The 17551-nt window shown below is 40.3% G+C and overlaps 2 protein-coding genes across 2 annotated transcripts; both read left to right on the top strand.

Moving 5' to 3' along the window:
* The first annotated feature begins 1200 nt into the window (after positions 1-1200).
* Positions 1201-12293, top strand: LOC121989391 (protein CHUP1, chloroplastic-like). Its single transcript, XM_042543413.1, has 6 exons — positions 1201-2526; positions 2676-2807; positions 2899-3080; positions 3169-3280; positions 11817-11951; positions 12047-12293. The coding sequence occupies exons 1-6, from the start codon at positions 1285-1287 to the stop codon at positions 12215-12217; spliced, it is 1974 nt and encodes a 657-aa protein (XP_042399347.1). The 5' UTR covers positions 1201-1284; the 3' UTR covers positions 12218-12293.
* A 1486-nt stretch (positions 12294-13779) lies between these two features.
* On the top strand, positions 13780-16503 carry LOC121989393 (zinc finger CCCH domain-containing protein 1-like). Its single transcript, XM_042543414.1, has 2 exons — positions 13780-14759; positions 15795-16503. Exons 1-2 carry the CDS (start codon positions 13854-13856, stop codon positions 15894-15896), a joined length of 1008 nt encoding a protein of 335 aa, XP_042399348.1. The 5' UTR covers positions 13780-13853; the 3' UTR covers positions 15897-16503.
* Positions 16504-17551: the final 1048 nt, after the last annotated feature.

The raw sequence follows: 17551 nt of genomic DNA on the forward strand, positions 1-17551 counted from the left end.
CTAGTAGCCTTATTGCATGAGTAGTAGCTTTCAAGATTACAAAAAGAAATCTCAAACGGTCGAGGCATAAGGTCAAAAAGCTAGCCAATATGCCGTGCAAAATATTCTATTGCTTTTCAATTTCTTTATAGCTCTTATCGATTTATGCTTTGTTCTGTAGGAAAATTTATATGTATTTCTATTCTTAGTCCAATACAATGAATATTAATTTATCTAATTATTTTTGATATTTTTATATATAAAAAATTAAAAAATATAATTACTCTTAAATTCAACCTATTAAATTTAAATTTAATATATTTTCTATCAAATTAAAGATGACTCTTATTTTACCTCAATTGGATGGAAAATATATATATTAGATTTTTTTAAATAGTGCTGATGAAAAATATACTATATTTTTTAAAATAGTGCTGATTTTAGGAGTATATTATATTAAGTAGGAAAAAATATATTCAATTCTAGTTTAAAATTATATTTATTTTTAGATTTTTTTTATTAAAAATTTAAAGGATAATTAGATAATGATATTTACATGAAAAATTTAAAGTAAATAAAATTTTAAATAAAGGAGCGAGTGGAAATAAAATTTTCTGAATATGAAAATTATATGTAAATTTAAATTATGACTAAAGATTTTTCTCTAATTGACAATTGTTCTGCTACATCGGTTAAATTAAAAAATAACAGCGTGGCAAAGCCTCCACACTCTCCACCAGGACAAATCAATCCAATTTAGAAGAGAGGATCTTGCCATACGCAGGGAGAGCACTGCATGGTGTTGGCAGTGGCTTTCGCACGAGCAGATGGTAACAAATCAAGTCTAGTAATTGTGTTATTCAAGTTTATTATTGATAAAGTAATTAAGTCAAATAAAATCATATCTCAAATGAACAACCTGTTGAAATAGTAGTTCAATTTTTCAATAATTTACTTTTACTAGCTTAAATTTTGTTCGAGTTTAGCTTAAATTTATTTTATTTAGTTATTATTGAGCTGAGCTTATGTAATTGCTTAAAAATTTTATATATTTTAATTTGTTTGGTTGATATTATAAGTTTATTTTGGTTATTTATTTATAAATTTGATAAAAATCGGCACTCTTTATTCATTCCCTTTCCAAATTGCCACCTTTATTTAATCATTATTCATTTTACGTCGCCTTTATTTCAAATTTTGCATCTAGAAGAGGCGATAGACAGCATAAAAAGCCCGGCTCCCTGATCAGGCAAGACCGCCCCACTCGCTGTGAATTGAAACAGAGGCAAACGCACAGAGATTTCCATGGTCGCCGGCAAGGTGAAGGCCGCCATGGGGTTCCACCGAAGCCCCGCCACGCCCAAGGCCGAGGCTACTTGCAGGTCCTCCTCGACCTCTGCTTCCCGGAAGCCGTCTCCGGGGACCACGGGGCATCGTGCACCGCCGACTCCGCTTCCTTCTTTCAACCCCAAAACTGCTGCCGCATTTGCTCGATCCTTCGGCGTTTACTTCCCACGCACCAACGCCCAGGTGCAGCCCCGTCCGCCTGAGGTCGCCGAGCTGCTCCGCCTCGTGGAGGAACTACAGGAGAAGGAGTCGCTCCTCCGGACCCAGCTCTTGGAGCAGAAGCTCCTCCAAGAGACGGTCGCTATCGTACCCTTCCTCGAGAAGGAGATCGCCGACAAGACCGACGAGCTCTCTCAGACCCACGACCGGATTGGGCGTCTAGAGGTGGAGAATTGTGCGCTGCGCGACGAGGTCGCGGGCTTGAGCTCTAAGTTGCGGAGCAGCGAAGAGGAGAGCAAGCGTAGGGAGAAGAAGATTGCGGAGTTAGAAGCCGAGTCGGACAAGCTGAGGAAGGCTGCTCTAGAGCAGAGCCATCGTGAGTCACGGGCTTTGGCGGAAGGAGTGGTCGAGGATTGCTCGTCGTCTCAGCAGTTCCAAGGGCTTATTGACGCCTCCGCGAGGTCGAATCTCCTCAGGAGCTTGCGAAAAGCCCCCAAATGCGTAGACACTGTCGGCCCAAATCAAGACGCCCAAACCTCCAAGAGAGGAGATGCGAAGGCGGATGAAGCGGAAACCCAAGGGGCGCATCAGCAACCTCGCGGCCTTGACAAAGACGACGTCTTGAAGCCCCGAATTGCTCGAGTTCCAAAACCCCCTCCTATGCCGAACAACGTCTCCACCTCGTCTTCTTCGTCTTTCCTCTCAGAGACTCCATTTGGTGGGACGATGAGCAAATCCGTCAAATTAGCAGGACTTCCGCCGATTCCACCTGCGGCTCCACCCGCGGGCCCTTCTCCTAATGACGGAGGCCGGCTGCTTCCACCTCCCCCTCCGCCCCCGCCGCCGTCGAGGGGGTTCAGACCGGCGTCGACATGCGTGAAGCGAGTGCCGGAGGTGGTGGAATTCTACCATTCCTTGATGCGGCGAGATACCAAGAAGGAATCGAGCGGAGGGGGCCCTGAAGCAGCCACCATTTCCGTCGCTTCAAATACACGCAACATGATCGGCGAAATCGAAAACCGTTCCGCCCACCTCCTTGCTGTAAGTCCCTTCTCCGTTTCTCTTCGCCGCCGTTTCCTATCTCAAATTGACACAATTGCCGCTTCACTGGCCATTGGCTCACGTTATAGGGCACAGTCTATGCTACTTCTTTTGATTAAGCTCTTTCTTGTTTGCTCTATTGATCAAAGATAAAGACGGACGTGGAGACGCAAGGCGAATTCATTAGGTTCTTAATCAGAGAAGTGGAACACGCGGTCTTCAACAATATCGAAGACGTCGTCGCCTTCGTCAAATGGCTCGATGACGAGCTCGCCTTCCTCGTACTCTCTCTCTCTCTTTTTCCCCATAGCAAATTTCATTAAGCTGTGTATCAGTACGTCCCATTGATGATGTCGTGGACGACGCGGCCAGGTGGACGAGAGAGCAGTGTTGAAGCACTTCGAGTGGCCGGAGCAGAAAGCGGACGCGATGCGCGAAGCAGCCTTCGGTTACTGCGACCTCAAAAAGTTAGAGTCCGAGGCGTCGTCTTTTCGCGACGATAGTCGCCAGCCATACGCTTGCGCTCTAAAGAAGATGCAGGCGCTCCTGGAAAAGTATGACCCCTCTTCCTCTGCTCTCTTCTCTTCTTTGGTTAGGGACTCTACTAGCTCTCAGGGTCTGGCCAAGGTTTCTACTCAACAGGTTGGAGCAAGCAGTCTACGACCTATCACGTGTTCGAGAGAATGCGACAAAGAGATACAAGGGGTTTGGCATTCCTTGTGAATGGATGCAGGACTGCGGATACTTTAGTCAGGTACCACCCTACGATCTCTGTTTTATCTATCTATTTATTTATTTATTTTACTTCGGGCCTTTCGTGTAATCTCATCAATGTTTTCTTGGGAAGTTCGTGGTGGGTGTGGGAAGGAAGAAAGGACAAAGGGAAGTTTTGGTCGTTGTGCCCATGGCCCTTTGGCCAATTTGCCAGGCATGCACATACCCTTGTTTCTTGTGTGATGGAAAGAAAGTCTTCTGGCAATATTCAATAATTTCATAGGCCCGGTGTTCAGCGCAGTTAGTATTTAAATATTTACTCAAATAAATTTTAAGGTTGATTTTCAACCAGTATAAAATATCTTATTATTAGGTGTGATCTCTTCCTTATAAAAAAAAAAAAAAATAGATCCGTTACCTTAGCGGCCCCCCTAGTGCCGGCCCCATGGATATGGAGGGAGGTTCATGCAGGTACACAGGCCATAAGCACATGGCGGGGTAAACCCCAGGTCGTCAGTTCCTGAGAATCAACCCCTGACCATTACGCCAGAGATACCATGCGCCCACCGTCTGTGCTACGCCCTGGGGGCAGTGATCTCTTCCTTATAAAGAATAGGACAAATTGTCCTTCATAATTTATCTGCTCATGTTTTACTGGGGCGATAATACTAAACCACTTCAGATGAACCATATCAGTGCTCCAGTAGGCTCGGAGTTTAGATGACCATTGACCCGGAAAAGAAAATGACATCAGAGTTAAATTAGGGACCGGTAAGTATGCCTGTGAGTCCTTGGACGCTTTACAGCAATGCACTCGTACATATGTATAGATATCCTTGTCTCTTCTTGAGTCTTTTTGTCCCTATAAGTTGTCTTTTTTAGCTTTGAATGACTAGTGGTTAAGTGAAGAAATACTCATCTTTGTTTTTATTAAATCTTTTCTTAGCTTTGATTGACTAGTAGTAATCAAGAAATAGCCATCCTTCCATGTCCCAGGCTCTAGCTACACCTTGTGAACACGTATAAAATAGAATTGAATTAGAATGATTTCTTTGGTAGGATTTTATTCTAATATTTAGATGAACAATTTGAAATAAAATAATTAATTCAGGGTTTGAGTCATGCTACTAAAATACATTTCATATCTGGGCAAAAAGTGTTGGATATATGTGAATGGAGAAGAGGTGGAAGAGGTATGGAGCTCCATTGTGAATGAGACTTTAGTCCCACATTGAGAGCTTTAAGGTAAATTGGTTGGTTTATATTGATTTACATGCTTTGATGATTTAAACAAATGCAAGGGGAGAGACTCTCTCTTTCATGCGTGAGTGCGAGGGGGGTACAAATCCAAGGTCCAGATTGCACTGAACCAAGTTGACTCGTGTGCGAGTACGACTTGCGCGTGCCGAATGCCAGACCGGTCGGAGCAGAATTTACCCAAGTGAAACAACCAACATTTTACCATGATCATTAAACGATCATTAACGCTAGACAAAAGGTTACGCACAAGAAAAATCTCCACCAATGTTTCCTATTTTTTTCTCTATCGTGCATCTCTTGCTCGGCGGAGTGCCCGTGATAGCAGTCGAGTACCTCTTAGTTCGCTGTGACAATCAGTGCTTTGTGGGAATCACGGTTCACTGTTGTATTATGGAAACAGACGACCCAAGAAAGCCTCGAACCACAGTCGGAGGTGGGATGAATTTGTTTCAAGGAAATTACGTATTGCAGGCCTCGGTTCACACGTCTGACCGCTCTCTCGTTAGCTCGGTCGGTCGGTCATTCGCTAGCTATCTTGGTCGGTCATTCGCTTGGCCACTCGCTCAGTCGGCCGCTCTCTCGCTAGCTCGCTTGGCCGGTCATTCGCTAGCTCGCTCTGCCAGTCATTCGCTAGCTCGCTCGGCCACTCGCTCGGTCGACCGCCCTCTCAGTAGTTCGCCCGGCTGGTCACTCACCTGGCAGTTCGCTCGGCCGCTCTGTCAATTCGCCTAGCAGTCCATGTGCACCTGCCTCTTCACCCAGTCGGTCTCTTTGCTCGCCCGGTCGATTCGCTTAGACAAAGGCTCACTCACCCGATCGCTAATTCGCCCGACCAGCCTCTCGCCCGGTCAATCGCTCAATTCAGTCGCCCTATCTGACTCTTGCCAGACGCTCGCTAGGCTCACTTAGCCATTGTGGAGGCTGCATTCAGTAGTAGGCAGACACCAGCCCCTGCTGGTAGACTGAGATTATCAGCTCAGGTCATTTTGACAGATAAGTTGAATTTAATTTTGTGTAATTTGAATTCGACAAAGTCCCAAAATCTCCGGCAACAGATTATTTTCTCCAACAATCTTGAAACAGATTCGCTTCTGTTGAGATGACCACCGAATAGAATGTTGAGGTGCAACAGACTCAACACATGAATGTCGCCTCCACTCAATTGGAACTGTGACAATCAATCACGGGGAAAAGTCAAAGAAGTTCAGTGGACTGAACTTCAAGAGGTGGCAGCAGAAGATGCTCTTCTACTTGATCATGTCAATATGGCTCGGTTCTTGATCGAGGACCCTCCCAAGCGTGCTAAGGATGTTGATGCGCAAACCATTAGTGCAGTGGAGGCATGGACTCATTTGAGTTCCTTTGTTGACACTACATCCTCAACTGCCTTGCCGACTCACTGTACACTGTGTATAGCATGAAGAGAACGGCAAAAGAGCTATGGGAGTCCTTGGACAAGAAGTACAAGACGGAGGATGCAGGGGCCAAGAAGTTCATCGTGGGTCGATTCCTGGACTACAAGATGTTTGACTCCAAAATGGCGATCAGCCAAGTCCAGGAGCTTCAAGTGATCTTGCACGAGATCCACTCAGAAGGGATGGTTCTGAGTGAAACCTTCTAGGTAACTACTATCATTAAGAAATTGCCTCCAAGCTGGAAGGACTTCAAGAACTACCTGAAGCATAAGCGGAAAGAGATGAATGTAGAGGAACTCATTGTTAGATTTTGCATTGAAGAAGACAACAAGAGTTCAGAGAGAAAGATGTTCTATTAGGCTACTATGAAAGCCAACGTGGTCGAGCACGGTCAAAGCTCGAAATGAAAGAACACCAAGTCTTCCAAGATGGGACTCATAGGAGGTATCAATAAAAAGTTCTTTAGGAAGTGCTTCAACTGTGACCGAGTGAGTCACAAATCTTCGGAATGCAGAAAGCCGAAGAAGAAGCAGGAGGTCAATCTGAACGAGGGACCAGAAATGGGCAACCTCTGTGCTGTAGTCTTTGAGTTGAACCTGGTGGGTTCAAATCCGTGACAATAGTGGAGTGATATTGGAGCCACCAGACATGTGTGCTGCAACAAGGAGTTGCTCCACAACTTCGAAGAAGTCAATAGAGACAAGCTATTCATGGGGAACTCAGCAACCTCGGACATCATGGGTCAAGGAAAAGTGGTGTTGAAGATGACCTCGGGCAAGGACCTCACTCTGAATAATGTGTTGTATGTTCCGGAGATTCAGAAGAATCTAGTGTCCGGATCACTGTTAAGCAAGCATGACTTTCGCCTTATTTTTGAGTCAGACAGAGTTGTACTGTCTAAGAATGGAATGTTTGTAGGAAGAGGCTATGTATCTGATGGGTTGTCTAAGCTCAATGTAATGGTGATTAGGCCTAAGATAAATAAAAATGAAAAGTTCTCTTCTTGTTTGTGGCATGGTAGACTAGGACATGTTAACTACGATGTGTTACGTAGATTAATAAATATACAAAGCATACCTACATTCAACCTTGACCCAAAACACAAGTGTGAGATTTATGTTGAATCGAAAATGACAAGGTCATCCTTTCAACATGTTGAAAGAAGCAACGAACCACTCGGGCTAATTCACACCGATGTGTGCGACCTCAAAGGTACTCCAACACGTGGTGGGAACAAATACTTCATCACTTTTGTAGATGATAACACAAAATATTGTTATGTGTATCTTCTTAAAAGAGGATGAAGCTATAGAGAAATTTGCTCTCTATAAGAATGAGGTTGAAATCCAACTTAATAAAAAGATTAAGGTGGTTCGAAGTGATAGAGGCGGTGAATATGTATCATCGTTAGCTGAGTTGTGTGCTGAACATAGGATCAGACACGAAACAACAATTCCTTATACTCCTCAGCAAGATGGAGTTGCTGAGCGAAAGAATCGAACTCTAAAGGAGATGATGAATGCTCTTCTATTGAGCTCTGGACCTCAGAGTTCATATGGGGGAAGTTGTGATAACTAATTACCTTTTAAATAAGGTGCCTCGAAATAAAATAGATAAGAGCCCTTATGAGTTGTGGAATGGAAGATAACCGTCCTACAAATATTTACGAATGTGGGAGTGTCTTGCCAAAGTTTTGGTGTCTTATCCGAAAAGGATTAAGATAGGACCAAAGACTATTGATTGCATATTCATTGAATATGCACATAACAGCAATGCATATCAATTTTGTGTGTATGAGTCACACATACTGGAGATACACAATAACTCGATAATCGAATCGAGAAAGGTCTCGTTCTTCGAGCATGTGTTTCCGTATAAGATCCGAGAGGATGCTAGCTCCTCAAAGCGGACATATGAAACACAAGGTGAAGATGATGATGAGGAACCAGTGGAGGTTGAGCTTAAACGGAGCAAAAGAGCTCGGGTAGAAAAATCCTACAGATCGGATTTTATTACTTTCATGTTAGAAAGTAAATCCCGAAGTTACTCAAAAGTTGTAGGCTCTTCTGATGGACCTCACTGGAGAGAGGCAATTGCATCTAAGATTGACTCTATCTTGCAAAATCACACTTGAGAACTTGTGGATCTTTCTCCTGGAAGTAAACCACTAGGTTGCAAGTGAATCTTCAAAAAGAAAATGAAGTCAGATAGCACAATTGATAAGTATAAGGCCAGATTGGTGATCAAAGGATACCGACAACAAGAAGACCTCGATTACTTTGATATGTATTCTCCGGTGTCGAGAATAACTTCCATTAGAATATTGTTGGCTATTGCCGCTCTATGAAATCTCGAAATGCATCAAATGGATGTAAAGTCCGCTTTCTAAAGGGGGATTTAGAAGAGAAAATCTACATGGAGCAACCTGAGGGGTTTTTTGTACCAGGATAGAAAAACAAGGTTTGTAGATTGGTGAAGTCATTATATGGCTTGAAACAAGCACCAAAGCAATGATATGAGAAATTTGATAATTCCATGACGGAATATAGATTCAAGATTAATGAATATGATAAATGTGTCTGCATGAAAGTCACAGAAAATGACTACATCATCTTGTGCCTATATGTAGATGACATACTTATCATTAAAGTAATGATAAGATAATCAAATCCACTAAAAATATGTTGAACTCAAGATTTGACATGAAAGACATGGGTCTAGCTGATGTGATTTTAGGAATCAAAATTCTTAGAACAACAGAAGGACTTGTTCTTAGTCAGTCCCATTACGTGGACAAAATTCTTGAGAAATTCACCAAGGGTGATACTGCGTTGGCACGAACGCCGATAGATACGAGTCAACATCTATCGAAAAATCGAGGTGAAAGTATCTCTCAGATAGAGTACTCTCGAGTGATTAGAAATCTGATGTACTTAATGAGTTATACATGACCAGACTTGGGTTACGCAGTAAGTAAACTGGTAAATACACGAGTAATCCCGGTGTTGGGCACTGGAAAGGGATAACAAGAGTACTGAGATACTTGAGGTATACTCGTGAATATGATCTGCACTATACGAGATATCCTGCTGTGATCGAAGGATACAACGATGCGAGTTGGATATCTAACATAAAAGACCCTAAGTCTACGAGTGGATATATATTCACTTTGGGGGGTGCAGCCATTTCCTGAAAATCTTCTAAGCAAACAGTAATAACCAGATCCATAATGGAATATGAATTTGTAGCTCTTGACAAATGTGGTGAAGAGACTAAATGACTACGATAATTCTTAGAAGATATTCCAAGATGATCGAAACCTGTGCCAGCAATTTGTATACATTACAATTGACATGGTCAATCAGTAATTGGTCGAGCACAGATCCATCTGTATAATGGTAAGTCTAGACATATACGTCATAGACATAATACCATTAGACAACTACTCTCAACGGGGTTATCCCTATTGACTATATGAAGTCAAAGGATAATCTAGCAAATCCGTTAATTAAGGGATTGAACACAAAGTTCATTGCCAACTCATCGCGAGGAATGGGTTTGATGCCGATGAGAAATGTTGGTGTAAAGGAAAACCCAACCTATGCAGACTGGAGATCCCAGGAACTAGGTTCAAAGGGACAACCTAATTGTACCGACAACATTGCTTACTATGGGGGAATGACCCAATGAATCAGTGAAGGATGGAGGTTAAGCATACAACTTTTAATGATTCAAGAAGAGTAATGTGGAATACTCTTAAGAGATCACCTATGTGAGAAAGAAGTGGGGCCGCTTCGAAAAAAATTGGAGGTACAATTCTTAGAGCTTCTCATAGAACCAGGCATGTTTATGGGCAAGAACAAATATACTCATGAGAACTGAGTTGTATCAAGGAGAGTCTCGGGTGAGATATGTCAATGCTTACACAGACGGCAGAACAGTTCAAGGACATCGCGTCTACTATCTGTCATTAAGCAAACAGATCTTCACAAGGGGGTGTGGGGTGCAAAAACAGGGTCGGGATTGCACTGAATCAAGTTGACTTGTGTGTGAGCACGACCTGCGCGCGCCAAATGCCGGACCGATCGGGGCAGAATTTGCCCAAGTGGAACAACTAACATTTTGCCACATAAACTTTTTGCTGCTTATTTAAGTGTGTAATGGATGCATTAAATTTAAGATTAATGCAGCCGAGTGAAACGTTAGCTTTTCACAGCTGGCGAATAATGATAATTAAACGATTATTAACGTTGTCCATTGGTCTGAGCTCCTATATAAGAAGGCTGTGGCCGCAAGCAAAAGGTTACTCACATAGAAAAGTAGCAACAGAAGCTCTCCACCAACGTTTCCTTTTTTTTCTCTATCGTGCATCTCTTGCTCGGTGGAGTGTCCGTGATAGCAGTCGGGTACCCTCGGTTCGCCGTGACCATCAGTGTTTGGTGGGAATCATGGTTCATCATTGTATCCTAGGAAATAGACGACCCAAGAAAGCCTTGAAGCACAGCCGGAGGTGGAACGAATTTGTTTCAAGGAAACTGTGTATCGTAGGCCTTGGTTCACATGTCCAGCTGCTCTCTTGCTAGCTCGCTCGACCGGTCATTCGCTAGCACGCTCGGTCACTCGCTCAGTCGGCCGCTCTCTCGCTAGCTCGCTCGGCCGGTCATTCGCTAGCTCGCTCTACCGGTCATTCGCTAGCTCGCTCGGTCAACCGCCCTCTCAGTAGTTCGCCCGACCGGTCACTCACTCGGCAGTTCGCACAGTTTGCTCGATCACTCTATTAGTTCGCCCGGCTGGCCACGTGCATTGCCTTTTCACCCGGTCGGTCTATTTGCCCGTCCGATCGATTCGCTCAGACAAAGGCTCACTCACCCAGTCGCTTCACCCACCCGACCAGCCTCTGCACCCGGCTAGCCTCCAACTCGCTTGACCGTCTACTCGCTCGGCTAACTCACCCGGCCGACCTCTCGCCCGACCAATCGCTTAGTTCACTCGCCCGGGCTGACTCTCGCTCAGCTCGCTCGACCACTGTAGAGGCTGCATTCGGCACTAAGCAGGCACCAACCCCTGCTGACAGCCTGAGATTATTAGCTCAGGTCATCTCAATAGCTAAGTTGAATTTAATTTCGTATAATTTAAATTCGACAAATTTCCAAAATCTCTGACAACTGATTGTTTTCTCCAACAGAAAGCATCTTTATACCTTTGTAAAATATGATGTGTTTTAACAAAGTGTCATTTAAAATTATCTTAACAGTAAATATTATTAATGAACCGAACAAAGCGGGCAGGTCGTTCAATTTGATTAGGTCAAATGAGCAAGTTAAGCCAAATGCACCAATGCACCAATTAGACTGCAAGCGATATGGTGTATTTAGATCACCATTAATCTAAATAGCTTAATGTCCATATATTTCTAAATGGGTCAAAGATAGTTTAACTAGTTTATGGGGTCAAAGATAGTTTAACTAGTTTATGATCCCATCCGATGCATATGCCCCCTTTTGTGATTTGGGAGATTCTGAGGACATAACTGTGCTCATTTTATGAAAATTTATTGTTGTGTTTTCTTAAATGCAATTGCTTTATCGTTTCGTATTGTTCTTCTCCATAGTGACTTCCTATCTCGTTCGCACTCTTTAGTCTTCAAATTTCCACATAAAAATTCTTCATTGTCAATATTTGTGATCTGTCATACTTTGTAAATCACCACTGTCAGAGTCATTCTTTGCATTTTGATTCCGCAACAAGAAAGGATTCATTGTTATGATTCAACATCCTTAATATTTACTCTTTGCATGCATCATTAGTATTTTTCGATCCTCCAAGGATGGACAGTGTGCATTAAACACAATCATGAAATGGTCAGCTAAATTGTTCTTCTTTGTATAAATCTATAACCAGATCAAGTTAGCATCAGTGAAGTTGGCAATGAAATACATGAAGAGGGTTTCCACTGAACTGGAGATTATAGCAGGTAGTCCCGACGAAGAAGAGCTGATGCTGCAGGGTGTGCGTTTTGCTTTCAGAGTGCACCAGGTACTTGAGGAACACTTTCTATATACACTTGCAATGCACCTACACGCGCTAATATAAAGCTGTTGTTGATTCCCTTTTCTTTCGATCATATCCAGTTTGCTAGCGGTTTTGATGTCGAAACAATGAGAGCGTTTCAGGAACTCAAGGACAAAGCTAACACCCTACACCTACAACGCCAGAATCAAAACCAGCAGGTCTTCTGCAGGTCTACATCTTGCCAAGATTTGCAGCCAAGCGACCAGTTCTGTAAAGTAGGTTCCATTTGATTGATACATAAGCGATTCTATTTACATCACTGGAAACTTTACATTACAATAGTGAAGCCCGAATTATTTCAAACTAGTGCTATCTGATGCATATAGTTCTATTGGTTTTGTATGTCTCTCTTCAACGAACTGAGTTGAGGCCGATCAAATCAGTCTTATGCATGGCAATTTCGATCATGGACATTGACATCTATTCAAAAATGATTTTTATCTTTCATCTAGCTCAAGGGCCACTTAGCTAGAATTTATTTTCCTTCTAATTGCATGGATTAATCCTGAAAAAACTTTCGGGATGAGGGTTATTAGCTTTTATGATCTTGAGTTCAGCTAATTCTGTAGGGCTTATATTATTTGGGTAAAAATACTGGAGGCCGAGGAAAATCGACTAATAAATTATGTATGATTGGATCATAAATATATTATTTATAAGGTATTTTTTTAAAAAAAAACACTCTTTATTATTATTATTTTTGTTAAAAGGTTTTTTTAAAATATCAAAATAACATTTTTATCGTATTTTTATCTCAAAAATATTTTTATGTTAGTGTTATTAAAACTGTTAAATGTGTAGCAGTGCAATAATTATTATACTATTAAAGTAAATTAGCTTAATATTTTTTTAATCTAATTTGATTAAAATGACTAGATTATTGTTATATCGACATAAAAACTAATAAAATTAAAAAATAAAATATGAAAAAAAAACACTTTAATTAATGATATTTTCATCTACTTGGAATTAATGAAGATATCATAAAATTCTAGATTCATCTTTTGCTCTTTCCTGTGTGAAACTGTCGAATACATATTAGTAGAATTTATCTTCTTATTGTTCATCCCTAGTTGGTTATTCTCTTTAAGCATAATCAATCAATATCAATTTCTAGGGATTATAAAATATTTTCCTCTAATAAAACGATAAATTTGAGATATTAAACAATTAGGTCATCCGTTACACATACTTTAGATTGATAATTAATAAAAAAAAATTTATAAGATAAAAGATTAAATATTTGAAAGTAGATAAAAAAAATCAATAGTAAATAGCAACCTCTATTTTTATTTAATTCTCTTTTTTTAATTTAAATAGATCCTAAATTGCATTCATTTTCTTGTATGAATAACTATCAAAAAAATCTAATAATATTTTCAAATTAAAATAAATAAATAAATTTGTTGATTAAATTTAATTATAACATCGAATAATTTTTAAAATAATTATTGTCTAAACTTAAAAAAGTATAAAATGACAATAAAATTTATAACCTTTTGTTTTTAACCTTATATTTTAAATTCAAATTAATTTCAGAAATTAATTTTATTATATTTTAAAAATCTAGTTATCTCATTGTAGTAGATATATTCAATGTCATTTGTCTTATTTATAAAATTGCATGCAAATTTAAATAAAGATTTTATGATTTATTTTTGCAAAAATTAATAATTTATATCATTATTTATTTATATTCGTTGAACCTAAGCGTGACACCCAAGCTACCACCTGCCTTTTTATTGGATATTAGATACTCATTGTGGAACCCACACCGGATACAGGTAAATAAGGAAGAACCCTAACTCTTCGTTTCGTCGATTCCTTCCCTAATACAAGCAAAACACCAATCTTCAATCTCAATCCATGGCGGAATCTAGCGATGTCTGCAATTTCTTCCGCAAGCCCCCAAGGCAAAAGAACATCCGCAAGCGAAAAGCTTACTCCGATGAAGAAAATGACTCCGGCGATGACGCTCCGTCCTCCGGTCCCGTTACTATGAAAGCTAAGAAGTTTGCTGACAATAAACTTTCCTTCTCTTCGTCCTCCTCCAAGCCCTCTTCCAAAGCCTCCGATGAGTACGGCACTACTGATAACCCTGACAAGGACGCAGGCGGGATCCAGGCTGGCGCCCTGTTCCAGTTCGATTCGTCCAAGGAGATCCAGGTCCAGCACGACAGCCGCGCCACCGCATCGCTCGAGACGGAGACCGAGTTCTCCAAGGACGCCCGCGCCATCCGCGAGAGGGTGCTGAAGAGGGCGGAGGAGGGTCTCAAGGGCAAGTCCAAGCCTGGCGGAGGGGGCGATGAAAAGGTATACAAGGGGATCCACGGGTACACCGATTACAAAGCAGGGTTCAGGAGAGAACAGACAGTGGCAGGTGAGAAAGCAGGCGGTGCCCATGGGCCACTGAGGGCATCCGCACACATCCGGTTATCGGCTAGGTTTGATTACCAGCCTGACATCTGTAAGGACTATAAGGAGACTGGGTATTGTGGGTATGGTGATTCCTGTAAGTTTATGCACGATAGAGGGGATTATAAATCAGGGTGGCAACTGGAGAAGGAGTGGGATGAGGCTGAGAAGGCAAGAAAAAAGAGACTCGCAGGAAGCAGTAGAGGAGACGACGATGAGGCTGATCATGAGGATGGCAATGACGACGATGATGACGAAGAAATCCTTCCTTTTGCCTGTTTTATATGCAGACAACCTTTCGAGGATCCGGTAGTGACCAAATGCAAACACTTCTTCTGTGAACATTGTGCTCTAAAGGTATGGGATGTTTATGTTGCATCTGTTGGCATATGCTTTTCCTGATAATGATTTCCTTCGGCTTGTATGCTACTCACATGCATTGTTCAATTTAATTTTTCAAGCCATTATGCTAAGGTCCGAGCTTTTAATCTGCATAATGTGTTTGTTATCTGGGCTTACTGTGTGAAGATGGCAGTATGGAATTTCTCATGTATTCTAACGAGTTATGTGTCATATATTTTCTTCTGCTACTAAGTAAAACACTTACATAATTAGAAAGGATATTTGCTATACAAATTCATGCATCTCGATTTATCATAAATAACCATATCATTCTTGTAAGGTGATTCCAGTGTAAATCATGCTGTAAAGTTAAATTGTTTAAATACCGCTTTATTTTGGACACCCAATCTTAGCACTGACGGCATAATGCATGTTTGTTTCATTTCTCGATAGCAATCTCTTTATTGCTTTATATTTGACCTATCAAGGTTGACCAGTTTATATATCAGCAAAAGCTAGTATGTTAAAGCCCCTACGGGTGTAGTGCGCAGTCAAGGACCATGGTTTAATATCTTGGAGGTCGGCTTCTAAGTGTGCATAAGTTGTGCGTCATATTTACCTAGTAGGCAAACCAGGGGAAGACTCGACTCCTAGATTATCAAAAAACGAAAAGTAGTATGTTAGATCTCAAGTGATTTGAAAGCTTTCATTATAAGTTTGTTCCCATATCTTTGGTTCACTAAGTTATCATTGTTCCTACACTGACACAAGACTCTCTTTTCAGCATTCTCTAGATTTAGCACATTCAAATGACTTGGAATTTGTTTTTCCCATATCAAACTGAAGCTATGAATGTGAACTGGACCTTTTACTATATAGAATCATTAACAGTGTCAATATATACTGGAATGGGACTCACTAGGTTAAGATGTGTAATTGTACTAGCTATTGGTGCTTAAGCTGTAAAAATTTTGTTGTTAAGTTAGGATGCTCAACTTCATTCTGACACCTTAATTTGTATTCATTATATTTACAATTTTTTTTCGACAGCATCATGCAAAGAATAAGAAGTGTTTCGTCTGCAACAAACCAACACTTGGCATCTTCAATACAGCACATGAGATTCGGAAAAGGATGGCTGAAAGTAAATAAGAGGAACTGACAATGATGCATGTCAAACCAGAGGCTACGTAGAAAATTTCAGCATTTGGTAGAAAAATTATTCTTCCTGGAACTATTAGGCACACTTATTAGTGCTGTTGCTCATCTGTTAGTTTGATAAGCTGGGTTATGGAAAACTGAAAGTTGAACTTCATGTGGAAACGAGGTCAGAGATATCATCATAGGCATCTAAATGAGTATGTTCACAACTTGGCAAAAACTAGATGGATTTTTCATGATTATGAAGTTCCTTTGTTTCCCAGCCTAATGTATGTGTGCAACTACATTGATGTATCAATGAAGCATAGTCCTTTTGTACCAGATTAAAAAAAAATTAAATTTTCTTTCAGAGCTTTGTGTCATCTTCCTTATGTTCTTAAAGACCCTTCATCTCCGTGTGGATATCGGTGTTTCTAGTGCAGCTGAAAGATGAATGGCCCACTGACATCCGTGGCGCTGTCAATGGTGTAGTGTGGCATTCAAAGTCAAACTGAGTTTGCTGTTTTATCACAATGGTGTAGTGTGGCATTCTTAAGATATTTATTTCAGGACCTACTATTTTTCTTGAATAAAACAATATGTAATATTTTCTTGTGCATCATTTCTTTTGATTCTTATGTCAACTATAGTTCTTGTTCTATTCTTAGAACATTTTTTTGCTCTTTGCTCAATTTGCATGCTCTTCATGGTGAAAAAAAAAATGAGTTTCAATGAGAGTTGCTGGAAGCCGAATATTTCAAGAACTTATTGTTGTCGGTGTTAACAATTTGTCCCGCCATTTAGATGGCCTGATTATGGGGAATGAAGTCTTTTAAATTTATAAAGTTCAAATATTGCTACATTTTATTTCTTCTTTTGTAAACCCATGGAAAATTTTTGTATCTTGTTATTATTTAAACTCATTTATTATTGATAAAAAAATACTAAGGGGTGTAAACTGGCTGTGTTGCCTGCAGCGGAAGCTGCGTGAATCAAGAAATGTAAAAGGAGAGTAATCTCAGTTCTAGAGATCTCTTCCGTTGGTCAGTAGAGAGCAGGGTAAATTCCTTGTCCATACTTCTGTTGGAATAACTGATCTAATCATTCAAAAATAGCAACAAAGGGCGTATTTAAAATTATAGAATCCTTAAAAAAGCGTATTTAACTTTTATATTTTTTAAAGGACATATTTATTTTTTATTTTACCTTCCCCATCAAAAATTATGGTGCTACATTTAAAGAATGGGTTCATTATGATGCTACATTTCAAAAATCAATGTTATTGTCGGTCAAAGTAAATGATCTAATCATTCAAAAACGGTAATCGATCAAAAGGCCTATTTAAAATTGTAAAACAGAAGACACACTTAACTTTTATATTTCTCAAAGGGTATATAATTTTTCATTTTATTCCTCCCGTCAACTATGCTACGTTCAAAGAATAACATCAGTGTGGTATTATATTTCAAAAAACAATATTATTATTATATTAATTTTTAAAAATCAATGGTTAAAAATCAAAGCCATAATGATACCGTATTTCAAAAATCAGTACTATTTTGGCACTGCATAAATTCTAATTAGTACCATTGGATGTTGATTTTTCACAATAGTGTGATTTTTTGAAATATAACATCACACTAGTATTATTGTTTGAAAGTCAGTAC

This window comes from Zingiber officinale, chromosome 6B (assembly GCF_018446385.1).
Source record: "Zingiber officinale cultivar Zhangliang chromosome 6B, Zo_v1.1, whole genome shotgun sequence".
NCBI classification, from domain to species: Eukaryota; Viridiplantae; Streptophyta; class Magnoliopsida; order Zingiberales; family Zingiberaceae; genus Zingiber; species Zingiber officinale.